This window comes from Rutilus rutilus, assembly GCF_951802725.1.
Source record: "Rutilus rutilus genome assembly, chromosome: 8".
NCBI lineage: Eukaryota > Metazoa > Chordata > Actinopteri > Cypriniformes > Leuciscidae > Rutilus > Rutilus rutilus.
In genome coordinates this window covers 36,537,278-36,554,839 of record NC_140222.1, presented here as the reverse complement: position 1 = coordinate 36,554,839, position 17,562 = coordinate 36,537,278, and the positions used below count along the sequence as shown (strand labels likewise).

Sequence of the window (17,562 nt, the reverse complement as noted above, 5' to 3'; positions counted from 1 at the left end):
AACTTTGATCAGAAGGTGATAACAAAAGTGTTAGCAAACAGACTTGGAAAGCATATCTCAACAATAGTACACCCAGACCAAAGTGGGTTTATACCAGGTCGTTTCTCCTTTTGCAATGGTAAGGAAGCCTCAGGAGCAATCATCTCACTAGATGCCCAAAAAGCATTTGATCAAATAGAGTGGCCATTTATGCTAAAAACGCTGGAACACTTTGGGTTTGGGAGTCGTTTTATCAAGTGGGTAAAAATTCTATATTTATGTCCTCGTTCATCCATTCTTACAAACTCTAACAAATCTAACCCTTTTGAGTTGCATCGAGGAGTTAGGCAAGGAGATCCTCTTTCCCCTCTTCTTTTTGATATTGCGTTGGAACCACTAGCAGTAGGGATTATAAGTCACCCACATATACATGGAATAAAGATGGGAAAGGATGAAGCTTTGGTTAGTCTATATGCTGATGATCTATTAATATATCTTTCTTATCCAGCCAAATCAGTTCCCTATTTGCTTGATTATATTAATGCTTTCGGTAAAATCTCCGTGTATTCTATTAACTGGTCCAAAAGTGAGTTTATGTCACTCACTAGACACACAAATTCCAGCCAGGTTGGTCCCTCGCCTTTCAAAATAGTCGAAGACCACTTTACATATCTTGGCATTGTGGTACCTAAGAACCCCAAGCAAATATTTAAATTAAACTTTTTGGCTAAGATGGACAAATTAAAAGATAATATAGAGCGATGGAGGCTCCTTCCGCTTTCTATGATAGGCATAATTAATGCAATTAAAATGGTCACTTTACCACAGTTCCTCTACCTTTTTCAAAATTTGCCTATTTATATACCTGTTTCACTTTTTCTTTTTATCTTTTGGATTCAGTTATCCTACCGTTTATTTGGGCTTACAAGACTCCCCGAATTGCAAAAGCGCACTTACAGAAACCCACTCAGATGGGAGGCCTGGGGCTCCCAGTGTTTAAATATTACTATTGGGCAGCAAATGCCAGGGCTTTATCATATTGGCAGAGGGGTATTCCTAGTGAAACTTTCTCTGTGGCTGATCCTCTATGGCTTAGGATAGAGACATTTTATCTTACAACATCTTGTCTCCCAGTTTTACTTTTCTCAAAAGTCTCTCCTTCAACAAAACTAATTGGTACTAATTTAATTGTTAAAAATTCAATACGAATATTAAATCAAATAAGGAAACATCTTAAATCACCTGACGTCTCGATCCTCACACCCATTGCTAACAATCAGATGTTTAGACCCTCTCAGCTAGACCGAGGTTTTATTGAATGGAAAAGTAAAGGTCTGATGTCTATTGGGGATCTTTATATAGATGGTAAATTTGCATCTTTTAGCCAACTGCAATATGCATTTAATCTCCCAAGGTCCTTTTTTTTCGATATCTACAAGTGAGACATTATGTTCAAATGGTTATTCCACAATTTATTGACAAACCAGAGTTTAACACATTTGAGCACACTTTTTTTGGTAAATCCAAGCTCTAGACATCTGGTGTCACGCTGTGTTAATTCTTTCCAACTGCCTGTGAACACCAATCATATAAAAGAAGCCTGGACTAGGGATTTTGATGAAGAAGTGTCCGATGAAACCTGGAATGACAGTCTCAAAAAGATCCAAGATTGCTCAATAAATGTGAGACACAGGTTGATTCAGTTTAAAGTGGTGCATAGATTGTATTATTCCAAAACGAAGTTGAGTAAAATATACAATTCTATTTCTCCAGTTTGCGACAGATGTAAAATAGAGGAGGGTTCTTTGTCACACATGTTTTGGTTTTGTCACAAACTGTTTAATTTTTGGACTGATATATTAGATTTTTTTTCAAAAGTTTTTCAAAAGGAGGTTAGGCCAGACCATGGTCTTGCAATTCTTGGATCCTCTGAGACATTGAATACTCTTCCCAGATCGCAGCAACGACCTCTATTGATGGGCATGACTCTTGCGAAAAAAAGAATACTTTTAAACTGGAAATCTTCAGACTCTCCATCGTTCAAAGCTTGGTTATGTGAATTGTTTCATGTCATACAACTGGAGAGGTTACGTTCCTTGGAGTCCCAATCTCATCGCCAATTTCAAACTATATGGCAGCCCTTCGTAGATTTCCTCAAGTCGGAATAGTGTATATTTATTGTTCTCACTGTAATAATTCATCTAGGATTAAGTCTGGTCTATGTTAGTCCAACTCCCCTTGGTTTTGTTTTGTTTTGTTTTGTTTTGTTTTGTTATGGTTGTATTGTTTTGTTTTCCTTGTATTCTTAAATTTGTATGTAGCACTAAGAGTGTAAAACAGGACAGATATCAGTGCACCCCCCTTTAAATTTCGAATTATTAAAGTTATTGTTAGTTACTTGTATTACTTTATTGCATTGTGTTCAATTTGGTGAAACTCGGAGTCGTCAGCAGGGGGCACCCGGGAGTTGCGCGGCGCATGAGTGGCTGACTAGCTAGACAGCATAGAAGTAGTATTCAGCACGAGATGAAGCGCGCAAGTGCAGAGAAATGTGCTCCTTGTTTGAACAGTGTTTTCTATGTGTTTTATACAGGTAAGCTGACAATAATCTTTATACTAGTAAATTCATAACAGTATTGTATTCTTATAGAGTTGTAGTTCGTGCCTGAGACGTGAAGAAAAGTTGAGTTTTGACTGTGATTACGAGTGTCGTGCGTGAAATGGCGGACGATAGTGTTAACTCAACAGGAAAATTAGTAACTTTTAACGTGAACAAAACGGAGGAATAAAGGCTTAAAAAGATATATACTCGACGTGAGTGTGAGACGAGGGATAATTAACCAAATAGACGTGTACGAACATTATTAAGTCGTGTGTAGAGACGTGTCTGGGCAGTCTGAGTTAACGAGGCACACGTGTCTGTTCTTAGTCCACGCACATAGACCTGATACCCTCATTTAGCATTACTTTGTCAGCCATTACATGTAAAAAACGATTTCAGTACTGTTAAATAAGAACTCCAGTCAGATTCAGAGGTAAAACACTTTTATTAATCATTTTGTGAGTTTATAGTGAGAACACAGTAACTGTTAAACGGTTGAAACATAGTTCATGATATAGTCAGTTCATTAGCATATTTCATGAAGGAGTAAAACGGATTAAAAGATCATTTAAACAGTGATATGAAAGAGTATTAAAATATGTGTGCAGTTATCAATGCTAGAGTAATGTGAATGTAGACTAACTATTACTGAGATCTGAATATCTACTGTTTACTAATTCCAAATGCTATTTTCATGGTTATGTTTAATGATTCACTTGTATTCATTTTAAAAAGAGAGTTTGTAATACTTTAATGATGGTATTCGTCAGACCTTTCCTTTTATGTCGTTTTATAGCAGGCACGGCACATGTTTAGATCTATGTTAATGTTTATGTATTTAGAGCATGTATTTCTTGAGAAATGAGTATTGTATAAAGAGTAATGCGCCTAGTGTTACGTACCAGCTTAGACATTTGCACTATCAGACATGTGATTGTTTATGATAATTTGTAAAGGTATCACAGCATAAGAGCATAGAAGTAGTATTCAGCACGAGATGAAGCGCGCAAGTGCAGAGAAATGTGCTCCTTGTTTGAACAGTGTTTTCTATGTGTTTTATACAGATAAATAAATGTGTTGCCCCAGGAAGTGACATCGCTTCATTCCTAAAAGTGTAACATATTTTGGCGAGCCAGCCAGGAGGAGGCGACAGAGTGACCAGCACCATTAACCCCCTCCTTCCCAACGAGTCGAACCTTGAACAAAATGGACGCCAGTCAGAACGTACGTGATAAAGTGAGTGCAGCTCTGTGGCAGCTAGGGGAAGATTCTCTCGTTGACGTCTGCAGGTACCTGAAATGTGATAGCCTGGACAGTGGAGAGTCCCGCAGCAGGACACGGAGGGCGCTCATCAGGATGGCCGAGTGTCAATTGGATGAGCTTGAGGAGAAACTAGATGGTGATGAAGGTGAACAGTACTGTGTTGATTTATTATCATTCATTGAAAGACAAAGTAGGGGGCGTAGTCAGTCAGATAAAGTGTACCCATCAGAGAAGCCGGCTACAAAAGAAGAACTAAAAAAAGATTTCTCACCACACACCTCTCTTTTAAAGACTGATTCACCATTCGAGAGCCGGCTAGAGCCAGTTAGCCCATTGCCGGAGGTAACGATGCGAAGGGAGTTTAAAATTTGTGGGCAAATTGGAGAGAGTGGGCAGAGGGACAAATTGTCGTATCTCAGTTTAGTCCGCCAGATTGAGTTGGGAATACAAAAGGGGCACACACAGACTGAAGTGGTTGAGGCTGTAATCAGGGCTGTCAGTCCAGGACTGCCGTTGAGAGACATGTTAGAGATCAAGCGTGGGCTGACCCTCAATGCACTCCTCACCATCCTGAAGGGCCACTATCGAGTAGACAGTTCGACAGAGCTTTACCACCAGCTTCTTAACATCTCCCAAGAGCCCAAAGAGACTGCCCTGAACTTTGTATTCCGTGCGATCGAGCTGAAAGAGAAACTGTTATGGAAAGCCGCGAACGAAGACACCGATGAGCAGTACAGCAGAGCCGTCATTCAGCGCAAGTTCCTCCGCTCGATCGAAACTGGACTGCTGAGCGATTCTGTAAAGTTCCAAATTCTACCCCACCTCAGCGATGTGAGCATAACAGATGAGGAACTGATACAGCAAGTGGATGAGGCGGCCAAAGTCGAAAGTGAGAGACAAGAGAAACGAAAAAGATCCACTGCTAGTAAAACTCCCAAAGTACAAGAGCTTCAAGCAGAATCTCAGGTAAAATCCACGCCTGGCCAGAGTCCCTCTAAACACATGGAGTCCGACTCAACAGCGTCAATTAAAACAGTAAAGCGGAATGAGACTAAGCCTGACAGCATAAACGCGCAGCAGATGATGGAAGAGCTTCGCAAGGAAATGCAGCAGATGTTTCGGGCTGTAATGGAGGCAAGTCCCCGCCCTCTTGGACTGAAGCCGGGAGGGAGAGGCTGCAAAAAGTGCAAGGAGGAAGGAACAGGTGAGAACTGTTCGCATTGTTTCAAATGTGGGCAGGAGGGCCACTTCTCTCGCGGGTGCAGAACCACATCGGGAAACGGGCAGGGACTACTGAGGTGGGGCCAGCAGTAGTCCAAAGCCAATTGCCCCGAAACGAGCAGCCACCACCCAGCCCAGTCATGCAACCAACAACAGCCTTTGAAAAGAGAGCAGCTGGAGCCTCATCAGCTGTAAGTGTGATTAACTACATACCGCCTCGACACCAGCCACAGTTGATAAGCCTTGTGGGTAGCCGATGCATTGTGGATTGCGTTATGGACAATTGCCCAGTTAGAGCCCTGTGGGACACGGGAGCACAATCCAGCATTGTGAATGACCTCTGGCGACTGAACCACCTACCCCACACTGTTGTCAAACCCATTTCAGAGTTATTGGGGGATGAGACACTGACAGTCTTTGCTGCTAATGACACACCCATTCCATATATCGGCTGGATTGAAGTCAGTTTCAGAATAGGCAGTGACCACACCAAGACAAATGATTTACAAGTGCCAGTACTAGTGTCAAGCGACCCAGCAGTTGCCAGTGACCCCATTATCGGTTACAACGTCATTGAGGCCATCCTCAACAGAAAAGAGGAAGGCACTGAAGGTGAAAGGAAGCAGCTGGCACACAAAGTGAGTAAAGCTTTTGCGATAACAGTGAAGACTGCTCATCGTGTGGTGAAGTTGATGCAGAACGCTGGTTCAGAGACTGGAGTAGTTCGTACTGGCGGAAAAAGAGTACCCATACCAGCAAAACAAGTCACCACCGTCTATATAAGAGCGCATGTAAGTTCACGAGCCCAAGGCCAACAGATGTTCTTTTCACCTGACATGCTTAATCCTCCACCAGAAGGCGTGATATACAATGATGTACTGGTGCAGATCCCAGAAAAAAGAGTGCCATACATACCCATCTCCGTGACCAACACTACGGATCGCACCATCTATCTCGACCGTCACAGAGTGGTTGGTCACCTGGAGCCCATCAAGACCGTATACACAGCACCGGTGCGAACGAAAGCGAATGAGACGACAGTCGTAATGAAGGACAACAGAGAGACAAAGTCTAGCGAAGCAAGTAGAACACAGCCAGATAACAAGCAAGCAGGAAGACCAATGTCATGGGACCCCCCTGTAGATCTCTGTCATCTCCCAGAAGGACAGCAGGAGGCGGTAAGGAGGGTGTTGAGGGAGGAATGTGAAGCCTTTTCCTTTGACAGTGATGATGTGGGCTGTATACCATCCCTCAAGATGCATATAACCCTCCAAGATACCAGCCCTGTCCAAAAGACCTACATGTCCGTTCCAAAGCCTCTTCACAATGAGGTTAAGGAGTACTTGCAGGATCTCCTGAGAAGAGGGTGGATCACACACTCTCGATCCCCTTATTCGTCACCGGTGGTGTGTGTCCGCAAGAAAGACGGCAGTCTTCGTCTCTGTGTTGACTTCAGAGAACTCAACCGTAAGTCAGTCCCCGACCGCCATCCGATACCGAGGATTCAGGATATGTTGGATGCTTTGGGTGGGAGCTCATGGTTCTCGGTCTTAGACCAGGGTAAAGCGTACCACCAGGGTTATCTGGATGAGGAGAGCCGCCCTCTCACAGCTTTCATCACACCCTGGGGGCTTTATGAATGGGTGCGCATACCCTTTGGCCTGAGCTCGGCACCCGCAGAGTTTCAGAGGAGTATGGAGCACTGTTTGGCAGACCTGAGGGACACAATTTGCCTCCCGTACCTTGATGACAACCTGGTACACAGTAGGAGCTTCAAGGAGCACTTGGAGCACATCCGTCTTGTTCTCCAGCGTTACAAGGAACATGGTGTGAAGCTGACCCCAAAGAAATGTGAGCTGTTTAGATCGAGTGTGAGGTTTCTTGGCAAGTTGGTGACAGGAGAGGGTTACACAATGGACCCTGCAGAGATGGCTCCGGTGCAGGCGTTAAAAGAGAAGACCCCTGCCACAGTGGGTGATGTGCGCCAGATCCTTGGGTTCCTCTCCTACTACAGACCCTTCATCCCCAATTTCTCCTGTGTGGCCCACCCGCTGTATAACTTACTCAGTGTCCCCAACCCCGAGAAGTGCACTCCAGACCCGACTGTGAAGAAGCCCCGTAAAACAGGAAAGAAAAACAAGGGTCACTTACCATCGCAGACACCTGTACAGTGGACCAACTCTCACCAGGAAGTGTTGAACCAGTTAATAGATGTACTCACGAAGCCCCCTGTCCTTGGATATCCGGATTTCACCCAGGCATTCGTATTACATTGTGACGCATCCCAAGTTGGTCTGGGCGCGGTGTTATACCAGAGACAGCAGGGGAAGATGAGAGTGATCGCCTATGGCTCCCGCACCCTGAGTCCAGCAGAGAAGAGGTACCATCTGCACTCTGGAAAGCTAGAGTTTTTAGCGTTGAAGTGGGCCATCTGCGAACGTTTCCGGGATTATCTTTACCATGCCCCATCGTTTGTGGTATATACAGATAATAACCCACTAACATACGTACTCACCACCGCAAAACTCAACGCAACAGGACACAGATGGGTGGCGGAGTTGGCCGATTATAACTTTACCATCCGGTACCGCCCAGGCAAGAACAACTCCGATGCAGATGGGTTGTCACGGATGCCCTTGGATATTGAGGACTACATGAGTTGCTGTACGGCTGAGGCCAGTCAAGATGTAATCAGTGCATCCATGGAGAGGGTCATAACGGAAAGGAGAAACCCTTGCCGGGGTGTGGGGTTGATTCAGGTCAGTGCTTTGAGCATGGTGAAGGACAGTGGAACCAGCCAACCTCTCACCACAGATCAAATCCGCAAAGCACAGGAGGAGGATGAAATCCTGTCGAGAGTCCTTTGGTACAAGTCACAGAGCAGGAGGCCAAGTAGAACTGAAGTGAAAGCAGAGAACCCTGCAGTGGCCGTACTGCTGAAACAATGGCTCAAGGTTCAAGTTGGTCCAGATGGTGTCTTGCGCCGCAGAACTTCCCGTCGAGAACAACTGCTGCTCCCCAAAGCTTATCATCCGCTGGTCTTTAAAGAACTGCACCAGGACATGGGTCACTTGGGGGTCGAAAGGACACTTGACCTGATACGAGAACGGTTTTACTGGCCACAGATGAGCAAAGATGTTGAACATTTTGTCAGTAATGTGTGCGAATGTCTCAAGAAGAAGAAACCGAGTAAGCAGAGCCGTGCACCTCTGGTGCCCATCCAGACCACTTATCCCTTCCAGCTCGTCTCCATAGACTTCCTGCATTTGGAGAAATGCAAGCATGGCTATGAGTATATATTAGTGGTCATGGACCATTTTACGAGGTTTGCGCAGGCCTACGCGACAAGGAATAAATCGTCCAAAACAGTAGCTGACAAGATTTTCAACGACTTTGCACTCAAGTTCGGGTTCCCAAGCAGACTACATCACGACATGGGCAAAGAGTTTGAGAACAGACTGATGGCTAGCTTGAAAAAACTCTCTGGCATCCAGGGCTCACACACGACACCATACCACCCCCAGGGTAACGGGCAGGTGGAGAGGTTTAACCGTACCCTGTTGTCCATGCTGCGTACCTTGGAGGACGAGGAGAAGGAGGATTGGAAGGAGTCCCTCGCGAAAGTTGTCCACGCGTACAACTGCACAAAGAATGAGGCAACGGGTTACGCGCCTTATTTCCTTACCTTTGGACGTTCTCCTCGCCTGCCTATTGATCTTTTATTCAATCTGGAAAGAGATGAGGCCCATGACACCTATGATGACTACGTGAGTCATTGGAAGACGAGAATGCAAGAGGCATACCAGATTGCGGCAAAAACAGCTGTCAAGGGGGCGGTTCGGGGAAAAGTCCTCTATGACAGAAAAGTCCAGGGGAGAGACCTTCACCCCGGCGACAGAGTTCTCCTCAGAAACCTCACTCCCAGAGGGGGTCCTGGAAAGATCCAGTCCTACTGGGAGGGCCAAGTGTACAAGGTGAAGGAGAGAAAAGCCGATGGCAGTCCAGTTTATGAGATCAGTCCAGAAAATGGTAAAGGAAGAGACAAAGTGGTTCACAGAAATCTTCTGCTGCCCTGTGATTTCCTTCCCCTTGACCAGCCACCAGCAGAGATTCGTCAGCCACAGAAGGACTCCCAGAGTTTTCCAAAGGAAAGAACCAAGCCAGAACGACAGCATCGGCAACAGCTAGAGCAGAGTGACACCTCCAGTGACGAATACAGTGGCAACTACCAGTGGCATCTCAGACCTGGCCGAGGGAGACGGCAAAGACAGGGTTCACTGAATCCTCTAGCAGAGCCTTTCCAGCCTCAGCAGAGTCCTCAGCGTCACGAAGAGGATGTGCCACTACAAAGCGAAGAGGATGTGCCACTACAAAGCGAAGAGGATGTGCCACTACATTGCGAAGAGGATGTGCCACTACATAGCGAAGAGGATGTGCCACTACAAAGCGAAGAGGATGTGCCACTACAATCTCAGAGACCTGATGTGAGTTCTGACAGGTCTGAGAATGTTGAATCAGAGGCCGACCCGCTGGTTCGGACGCTAGGAGAGCGACAGGCGGTAGGACCGCGACCCCAGAGACTGAGACATCAGCCTGTTGTACTGAGTTATGATACATTGGGTCAACCGTCCTTGGTTAAAAGAGACTGTAAGGTAACAGAGAGTCAGGTAACACAAACTAAGGGTTACTGGAGGCCTTGGATGGCTGAGGTGTTCTAAAGAAATGTTCACTTGTTCCCAGAAATGTCAGGAGACATTTAATTTTGTGGGGGAGAGTGTAGCACTAAGAGTGTAAAACAGGACAGATATCAGTGCACCCCCCTTTAAATTTCGAATTATTAAAGTTATTGTTAGTTACTTGTATTACTTTATTGCATTGTGTTCAATTTGGTGAAACTCGGAGTCGTCAGCAGGGGGCACCCGGGAGTTGCGCGGCGCATGAGTGGCTGACTAGCTAGACAGCATAGAAGTAGTATTCAGCACGAGATGAAGCGCGCAAGTGCAGAGAAATGTGCTCCTTGTTTGAACAGTGTTTTCTATGTGTTTTATACAGGTAAGCTGACAATAATCTTTATACTAGTAAATTCATAACAGTATTGTATTCTTATAGAGTTGTAGTTCGTGCCTGAGACGTGAAGAAAAGTTGAGTTTTGACTGTGATTACGAGTGTCGTGCGTGAAATGGCGGACGATAGTGTTAACTCAACAGGAAAATTAGTAACTTTTAACGTGAACAAAACGGAGGAATAAAGGCTTAAAAAGATATATACTCGACGTGAGTGTGAGACGAGGGATAATTAACCAAATAGACGTGTACGAACATTATTAAGTCGTGTGTAGAGACGTGTCTGGGCAGTCTGAGTTAACGAGGCACACGTGTCTGTTCTTAGTCCACGCACATAGACCTGATACCCTCATTTAGCATTACTTTGTCAGCCATTACATGTAAAAAACGATTTCAGTACTGTTAAATAAGAACTCCAGTCAGATTCAGAGGTAAAACACTTTTATTAATCATTTTGTGAGTTTATAGTGAGAACACAGTAACTGTTAAACGGTTGAAACATAGTTCATGATATAGTCAGTTCATTAGCATATTTCATGAAGGAGTAAAACGGATTAAAAGATCATTTAAACAGTGATATGAAAGAGTATTAAAATATGTGTGCAGTTATCAATGCTAGAGTAATGTGAATGTAGACTAACTATTACTGAGATCTGAATATCTACTGTTTACTAATTCCAAATGCTATTTTCATGGTTCTGTTTAATGATTCACTTGTATTCATTTTAAAAAGAGAGTTTGTAATACTTTAATGATGGTATTCGTCAGACCTTTCCTTTTATGTCGTTTTATAGCAGGCACGGCACATGTTTAGATCTATGTTAATGTTTATGTATTTAGAGCATGTATTTCTTGAGAAATGAGTATTGTATAAAGAGTAATGCGCCTAGTGTTACGTACCAGCTTAGACATTTGCACTATCAGACATGTGATTGTTTATGATAATTTGTAAAGGTATCACAGCATAAGAGCATAGAAGTAGTATTCAGCACGAGATGAAGCGCGCAAGTGCAGAGAAATGTGCTCCTTGTTTGAACAGTGTTTTCTATGTGTTTTATACAGATAAATAAATGTGTTGCCCCAGGAAGTGACATCGCTTCATTCCTAAAAGTGTAACATGTACACTATGTAAAATTGAAAATAAAATATAGAGAGTAAAGATGGAAAGCCCCTAAAGCTTAGTTCCATATAAATTCACGGATATTTTGATGTTTTGTTGTTAGTGAAAATCAATATTGACCTTGTATTTGAAAAAGGATCCTCATATAAGAAACAATACTGAAATTCAGAGTCAGTTCATTCGCATTCGGAGATCGACTAGTTTAATTCAGCAAATCTGAATTACTTCACTTTGTTATTCAAAGTCACGGATTTATATATTTAGATGACTGTCTAGTTTCATTTCCTCTTGTTATGATGATTCATAACACATGACACGGACATGATTCAGACACCCTTTGGTCCAAGTTTTTTTTTTAAGAAATGCTAGTTATGATTAATAAAAAAAAAAATCCATAACAGAGTAGAAACATAACTGTGATTTAAAGCGTTGTTATTATTATAAAACTTACTGTGATTTTAAAGGTTTGTATACAAAAAAATTTATTTTAACCTTTAAAATTACAGTAATGTTCCGAATGACAGTAAGGTCTGTAGGCCTATAATTTACAGCAGTAGTTGAGAGAGACTTAAAATAATTTTTTTGTACTGTACCTAAAATGTGATCCTGGACCACAAAACCAGTCACAAGTCGCACGGGTATATGTGGCAATAGCCAACAATACATTGTATGGGTCAAAATTATCGATTTTTCTTTCATGCCAAAAATCATGTTCCATGAAGATATGTTGTAAATTTCCTACCATAAATGTATATATGTATATAGTAACTCTGCTTGTGTTAAAATAGTACATTGTTCCTGACTTACTGTTTTTATGTCCCCACCCTAAAAGCTTTTGAAGTGCTTCATCTTTTTACAAAAATGTTTTACTTAAGCAGAGCACATTGCGTGCTGGTTGGAATTTTTGTGCATTTGCATAGAATGAACAAAAAGGGTGGCTGACCACACACTGACCCACTCAAGACTGGAAAAGTCTACAATTTATTTATATATATTTTTAATAAATTGCATTGTGGAAAAAGTGCAAAGTGCATGTGAGTTAAAAACAAATAGCATGAAGGATATTCATTGTTAGCTTAAAAACAAGCTGAATGGAAGCGTTCTCAGCACGTACGGACTCATCATATCGCGTGCAAGCATACATGTGCAGTGTTTATGTGCAAGAGAAAGTTTGTGACAAAGTAAGTTTTCCTTCTATGTATATTGTTAATAACACAGATTGTCACACTGTATCCCAACTGCGTTAATTTAGAGCATGTTTGTGGTGTAGTTGATGTTTAGCGATCTTTCTAAGTGTAATATTACTTTGATATTAATAATAGTGTAATATCAGTGTAATATTAGATATTACCTTGAAGTGCCTTTCTCCGTAGATAATAGCCTATCTTTCACTGGTTGTCATTTATTACTGCCTAATGAGACAGTCCAACTTATATAATCCTTATTTTGGTGTTTTTGTCAATTGCATTATGCACTTTGTTATTACTGTTTGCTGTAGCTGTTTCCTGTTTCTTGTTCCTGTCCTGAGTTCCGTTGTTCTGTTATTTGGCCTGGATTACCTGTTTGTTTTATTAAAGTAGTGGTTGCATGTGGATTCTCTCTCCGCTTCGTTCCTACCTCATCGTTACAATTACAGACTCATACTAATATATTTCTCGATTTATATTTCATGTCTCAGTACACTTTACAGAGATGTTTATATTTGAGTTTGCAATCTCTTAAGTTGTTGAATAAGTTTAGACAGTGAATATTTATTTCTGTTATATTATTTATTTCAGAAACTACCTGAAGTACACTATTATGTGTATATGGTCACTCTTGTGCAATAAACGGCACTGCCTGACCTGTTTTCAGTGGGGCAATCCCCAACACGTACAGTATGAAAAGGTGTTTCAATTTCTGTTCTTACAAAAGGAGTCTGTTCTCCTTTCCACTCACAATGCCACCAGCTGCTCCAAACTCACAATACATCTATGCAGATAAACACCTGACTTAAAACAGGAACTACTGCCACATCATTTTCAGCTTCATGGTTCGGCTTCATTGTCTTGGGAATATGAAAAGATACTTCAAGTTTCTTTCTTTATCGTTACTGCTCACAAATGGTATGTTTTTATAGCTTCATCATTTCAGTTTTGATCATTCTGTCAGTAGATTTAAAAGTTGGGTTGGTACAGAAAGGGTGGTTCGCCTAGGGCACCATATGAGCTAGAACCGCCACTGAGACAAATACAATTTCTGTCATTGTACAGTGAAATAGTTGTTAAAGTGACTTCAATGTCACTTTCATAGTTGTTTATTTCGTCTTAATATTTTTAAATTAAAGCCATATCATGTCCGATCAGTGACTTCTCATTAATGAGTGAATGCACAATGTTTATTTTCATCGATATTTATGAGAAATTTTATTTGAATATATCATTATATTAAATGTATAAGAACATACAATATGATAATTACCAATATGAACTCCATTGATTTCAATGATTTAATTCAATTCATTGAACTTCTAACTTGTGACTGCTCAAAACACTCTAAATTTATGAAAATGACATATTCTTTTTTAAAACAAAACATATAAAGCAACAACAATATGACTGAAATGTTTTCAAACAAAATACTTGCATAAACTGCATAAGCAGAGTGAAATGTGGACTTCTTTTTCAAACCCTCTTTCCTTTTTTTAAAAATGTTAGACTATTTAGTCTAGATTACATTTTTTTGCTCTTCCTCTATATCATCTGTTTTGAATATGTTTGTGTGTGGTCCTGGTAAACCCTACTTTATTACAATTAACAACTTGCTTTGTCCCAATGAGGAAAACGGCTTATAAATCAGCTTATAAATTATGTTTGAAAACAGCTTGTAAAAGTGCAGAACGTTTTCTGTGGTGGGTGGTTTAGGGATGTGGACAGTTTAAACATTTCTCAGAATACCTACAAACCAGAGCAGGAAAGCAGGTTCTTTTGTTTTACTGGGTGAGGATGCTATTTGTCATGTGGGTGTGTGTGTTGCCACAACTTGGGACTTTCCTGGTTAAATAAAGGTTAAATAAAAAATTTAATAAAAACTTGAGGAGAGGATTTAGTTGCAGTAATATTTATTTTGAACTAAAGTAAATGCTCTAAAATGTAGAATGCAATGGGTAACAGAACACCAAACCACAAAACACTGAAGAGAAGAGACAAAGAACTGAACCAGACAAGGGACTATAATTACACAAAATAATAAGTGGTAAAACAAAAAGTGCTTTGGGTGTACAGTGGTAGCGTTACATAAATGCCTCATTTCATTTTCATTTAAAAGAAGGCACAGGTTGGATTGATCAATCAACTAATAAGCAACCATAGACACAGGAACTAAACACAGGCCAAAAAACTAAATTCAAAGAACCAAAACACAGACGACATGTGAATTTTCAATGTCCAGCAAACTGACATTCTTGAACACTTGTTTTTATGTCCATTGTTAGTCTTTATCCGTAGTTGAAACATTATGTTAATGTTATTTGACAATAATGAGAGTACTGGGAATAGTGTGAGTAAAAAAATAATAGTATTTTTTTCTCTAGGTGTGTTTGGTGTTGAGACAGAAGGAATGGCAGTGATGGAGGGGAGTTCTGTCACTCTACAAACAGGTGTTAATAAACAGAATGATGATCTGATAGTGTGGTATTTTGGACCTGCCAACACTCTTGTTGCCCAAATCAATGGAAAGGCCAATAGCATCATAATTCATGAGAGTTTTAGGAAAATGCAGCTAGATAATGACGGGTCTCTCACTATCCTAAACATCACAACCGCAGATTCTGGACTTTATAATCTTAAGATCACCAGCAAAAAAAGAGTTTCATACAAGAGATTCAGTGTTACAGTCTATGGTGAGTATTCTAAATTCAGCAACCTTGATACATTACACTTTTAGGGGGCAGCAGCTCTGCATGAACCTACTGTCATAATTCCTACTAACAGTATATAAAGGCTCTTTCATGCAGCAAACACAATGAAAAAAATATTTAAATCCGTCAAATTAGTTTATTGAAATGGAAAGATTCAGAAACTTTAGTCTTTGATTAATTTTTGGTTTCAATAATGTAACTTGTCCGCAACTGCTTCTTTTTTTCTGAATAAGAAAAGTATTTCTACATATAGAAAGCGATACACTGAAAGATTCCAGTTGTTTCTGTTTTACTATCTGTTTGCAGTCTAAAATACAAATTGGGGAGACAATCTTTTTTCTCTTCTGTTTTTCAGACAATCTCCCCGTTCCTGTCATCATCAGACACACGTCACAATGTTCTTCATCATCTGAAAGTTCATCAGTCTCTAAATGTGTGCTGCAGTGTTCAGTGGTGAATGTGAGTGATGTGACTCTCTCCTGGTACAGAGGAATCAGTGTATTGTCCAGCATCAGTGTGTCTGATCTCAGCATCAGTCTCTCTTTACCTCTGGAGGTGGAAAATCAGGATAAAAACACATACAGCTGTGTGTTGAACAATCCCATCAGCAACCAGACCACGCATCTGGACATCACTCAACTCTGTCCGCCTTGTACAGGTACGTCAGTGATATTCATGTATCTCTCAGTCATGTCTTTATATAATTCATTATAATTGATCAGAACTCATTGATTGATTAGCATGGCAAAGGTTTAAAATTGCTATATGTCTACAAGGGATGTTTCTGATCAAGATCAGATTAAGCTCATCACTGTTAACTGAATATAAGGTATGATAGCTGTTGCTAGAATAATTTCAATTATTCTTTTCGTACTTCATTTTACTGAGTACTTATTTTTGTAATTACACTGTAACATCACCTTAAAACCTGTAACCTGAAGTATTTATCAGCTGAGTCCAATCAGTGACCAATCCCAGCCCTAATGGCCACTATACTTTTAGGTCCTTAAATGTATTTGATAGTAGTTTTTGTCTTTATTTGTCTTTTTAGATCGCTATGGACCCATAATTCTTCCAGTGTGTTTGATTCCAGTGGCATTCTTTGCAGTAATCCTATTAATAGTCGGAGTGATGTTCTTCAAAACAAAAAGAGGAGGATATCAAAAAGGCAGGTCTTATACAGAAAACAAAATCATTTTCATGACTTTCTCCTCATCATAATGAGTGAAAATGGAAACATTTTTATGCTTTATTCTGCTTTTCAGCCAACTTGATGAAATTTGGGCATGCTGAAACATTTCTGAAGACCAAAGAAAGAGGACATAAAATCCAGGAGCAAGTCTGAAGATGCAAACGCATGCCTGAATAATCTCTCTTAAAGTCATTATGTGCATATTATATTCAGTAATATACCGGTAGTAGTTTAATGCTGCTTTCACATGCTATGAGAAATGTTAGTTCCCACTTCTGATCGTGATTATGAGCTTGTCGCTTTCAACTGCTTTGTTGTCCCAAAGAATAGTAAATCATGGAGGACACTAAATTTCTTAAGGAAATCTTATTAAAGTCAAAATAAATGTATTGAAGATATGTAGTTTTGAATAAAATGTAGCAGCCCATCCATTGACAACCATATAAATATTCTAGTGAGCTTGCTGAAGATTCTGGAATTTCGGTCAAATATACAGGCTTTTTTCGCTGTGTATAAAATATACAATACTCTTCAAATCATTATTCATATATGTAAATATGAACTACTTTAATAAGACAAGGCAATGTAACTTTTGTGGAAAACCGAAGAACAGCAGTCACAGTCAGCAGCAATCGTTCTCCCCTCTGCCATGTTTAAAGTTTATGGTACGCCTAACTCGCTAACTGTATAAAAATGATTCCCGAGCTTCCCAGTGGTAAATATGATTTGAGAGGGTGTTCATGTCTAAGTTTTAACTAGGAAACTCATATTTATGATAATTTTGATAGCATGTGAAGGCAGCATAAAAATTTCATTAAACATAGAAACTTTAATTTCATCCATCCCTGCTTACTTTACAACAGTATTCCCGGCAACACTTTACAATAAGGTTTAATTTTTTTAACATTAGTTTACAGAGAACGGAAATGCGTAGTGCCAAACACTAGTCCAAAACGGAAGAATGAGCCAACTTCTTGTGGTGCGTAGATCCCAAAAAATCTGCACACAAATTTGCCACAAAAAAAAAAGAAGCACTTTTTGCACTTTTGCACTTTATTTGTGTCCTCAGGACAGTACATTTTTGTAAGCTTTTGGACACTTTCTTTATGTGCAGATCTTTTTTTTCTGATTTGTAACATTAATTACATAGTTAACATGAACTAAAAATATACAACAATTCTACAGCATTTATTAATCTTAATGTTAATCTCAACGAATACATTT

At 40.5% G+C, this 17,562-nt stretch overlaps 1 protein-coding gene across 2 annotated transcripts in view; it reads left to right on the top strand.

Moving 5' to 3' along the window:
* The window catches only part of LOC311296046 (uncharacterized protein), a 64,546-nt gene extending 47,190 nt beyond the window's left edge, over positions 1-17,356 (top strand). The window contains exons 1-5 of one of the 2 annotated variants that reach the window (XM_084417708.1): positions 13,134-13,353; positions 14,820-15,128; positions 15,502-15,804; positions 16,198-16,314; positions 16,412-17,356. In XM_084417708.1, coding sequence (XP_084273834.1) covers positions 13,278-13,353; positions 14,820-15,128; positions 15,502-15,804; positions 16,198-16,314; positions 16,412-16,491 — 885 coding nt within the window. In that variant the 5' untranslated portion in view covers positions 13,134-13,277 and the 3' untranslated portion in view covers positions 16,492-17,356. Of the gene's footprint in view, positions 1-13,133; positions 13,354-14,819; positions 15,129-15,501; positions 15,805-16,197; positions 16,315-16,411 lie in introns of those variants that run through there. The other variant, XM_084417707.1, reaches the window with a different exon arrangement.
* The last annotated feature ends 206 nt before the right edge of the window (positions 17,357-17,562 follow it).